The 2,500-nt window shown below is 49.8% G+C and overlaps 1 protein-coding gene across 1 annotated transcript in view; it reads right to left on the bottom strand.

Annotated features, from left to right (window-relative positions):
• Positions 1-2,500, bottom strand: part of hlfb (HLF transcription factor, PAR bZIP family member b) — an 18,303-nt gene that overhangs the window by 13,378 nt on the left and 2,425 nt on the right. Inside the window, 1 exon segment of the mRNA XM_084079226.1 lies at positions 766-1,215. Within this exon segment, the coding sequence (XP_083935352.1) occupies positions 766-1,215 (450 nt within the window).

The following is a 2,500-nucleotide window of genomic DNA, read 5'->3' as shown; positions in this document are numbered from 1 at the left end:
TATAGGATCACAGGCAAACCAAGAACCTAGCATCGGTCTAAGCAACATACTATCAAAAATAATAATCTGTACTGTACATTGAAACTATAGGATAGCAGGTAAACAATGAACCTAGCATTTAAAATGACATGTTTTAACATCGTGGTCAAGATAGGCTCTATGCACAGCAGCCAATCTGGAGAGAAATTCCGGCCTCGACTACTTCCTTCACAGGTGTTACCAATGATACTAATGAAGGCTCTGTTCCATTCTGGTCAAACAGAGTCAGGGTGCTGATATTGTGCATGTTGGCTCACTGGAAACACTCTGCTACACCAGTGGGCCTCAAAGTGTGGTCCGGGGGACCCTCATGGTTCCTTGAGGGGGGTTCCAAATGGCCCCTTAAAAGGTGTGTAACTCTGAGAGTTACACACCAAATGGAACCAAATGGACTCGAAAGGGTCCATTTGGTTCCATTTTATATGGGGGTCCTTGAAATGAAAAGGTTTAAGAACCACTGTGCTGCACAAAATGGAACAGAGCCTTCATTAGTATCATTGGTAACACCTGTTAAGGAAGTAAGGAAAGAGACCGAATTCCTTTCCAATATGGCTGCTGTGCATAGAGCCTATTGTTAAGGGTGAGTGAAGGTGGACGGAGCTATAGTGCGTACGTACGCGCGTGTGTGTGTGTGTGTGTGTGTGTGTGTGTGTGTGTGTGTGTGTCTGTGTGTGTGTGTGTGTGTCTGTGTGTGCGTGCGCGCGCGCACACGTTTAACGGTTTTACCTGCTCTGGCGGGACTGCCGTGCTGCTGGCAGTCGGGGGACATCATGGGCGTGTGCGCGGGCGTGCGCGCCACGGACGTGGTGGCGCGGCTGCTGAGGTCCATCCCGTTGGAGGAGGGGGGAGGCGGCGTGGTCGCCACTGCAGGGGGACATGATGACGGGGACAAGATGGCCGCCGGCTGCTGCTGCTGCTGCTGCTGGGCCTGTTGTTGTGACTGGCCCAGGTCGTGGTGCTGCTGCTGATGCTGCTGCTGCTGGTGGTGGTGCGAGGGGTTGGACGGGATGCCGTTCTCCGACAGGAACTCCTCCAGGTCCATGTACTCCAGCTGGAAGCTGTCCTCCCCGTCGTAGGGCAGCGTCTTGTCCCACAGCGTGGGGCCCAGGAAGGCCGAGAGCGGGGCGTTGCGCTCCTCGTCCAGGCTCTTCTCCTTCTCCTGCTCTTTGCTGAACCCTGTAAACAAGGCCACAAGGGGGGGGGAGGGGTTCGTCACGATCGTGAGATATCAAACTTGACGACCGATTGTCGTTACAAATAATGACTTAATTGTGTTGTTTTTGGCGTGGAACGTTGGAACATGTGAGTGAAGATGACATCTCCGTTTGCCTTCTAGGCTTTGTAAACAACGCTTTCACAGAGTGGATAGGATAAGTAACTGAAATATACTAGTCCATGCCCGGGGATGTGTGTGCGGTCAAAGTATTTACAGACTTTGGGTTATGTACTGTGCTCTGTACAGCAATTGTCTCAAACCTATTTGGCCCCAAGGAGGACCCCTTCCTCCCATAGCTTGGGGGCTGTAACCATGGCGACGGCTGTAAGCATGCCGACGATAGCTCCCATAGCTGGAATTACATAAAGACGCTAATACACAGCTTTTTGGGGGGAGTGAAAAACGGGTGTCACTGTTCCGTGCATATGGTAATGGTCAATGCCCGTGTGTAAATTCAGATCAATTGCTCTAGCCAATGAGGATCACCGGGCAGAACAGGATGATTTTGATGACAGAGGTTTGTGGAATTATAGGAGGATAAGGAAGTTACATATTTGGAAGTTAAACCACTTAAACCCTCTAGTCTTAGAGAACCTAATCTCTCAAGACAGAGAGCCCTAAACATGTAGTGTTGCTGTTAGTAGGAATGAACGCAGAAGGACCCGGGAGGAAGTGGACTCAGAAAGGGGAGGAGCCAAACCGATTTCCTGTTTCTACCCAAAAAAGGAGATGGTGCCCTTAGCGGCAAAAAAAAATATTTGTTCCCCCTATTTTTTACCGAATGGGTTCCCAGATTGTAGAGAACCAGATTTGAGTTACAACTGTACGATTCGAATCTCTTCGCCAAAAAATTGCTGATCTACAAGCTCACAATGTTTTGCGACGCATTGTGAGCTTGTAGATCAGCATTTGTTTTGGTGAATGTTCCCGCCAGAATAGGGATGCCGGGGTTCAAGTGAGTTAACAGTTAAAACCTGGCAGTTTATCCTCTAGTCTAGAAGACTTAACAAAAGAACACTCAAAGCCCTAAGGACTCCAGCTTGATACCTTTAGTTTTCTTGGCACAATGCGGCCTTTTGTGTGTGTGTGCGTGTGCGTGTGCGTGTGCGTGTGCGTGTGCGTGTGTGTGTGTTTGTGCGTGCGTGTGTGTGTGTGTGTGTGTGGTGGTCTTAGAGGTATTCTCCCACTGTCCCCCCGCCACACACACAACAACTGTCTCTTAGGGCCTATTCAAGAGACGGATGA

This window comes from Gymnoscopelus microlampas (genome assembly GCF_963454915.1).
Source record: "Gymnoscopelus microlampas genome assembly, chromosome: 14".
Classification (NCBI taxonomy): domain Eukaryota; kingdom Metazoa; phylum Chordata; class Actinopteri; order Myctophiformes; family Myctophidae; genus Gymnoscopelus; species Gymnoscopelus microlampas.
The sequence above is the reverse complement of the archived record's forward strand: the minus strand, read 5'-3'. Positions and strand labels throughout refer to the sequence as shown.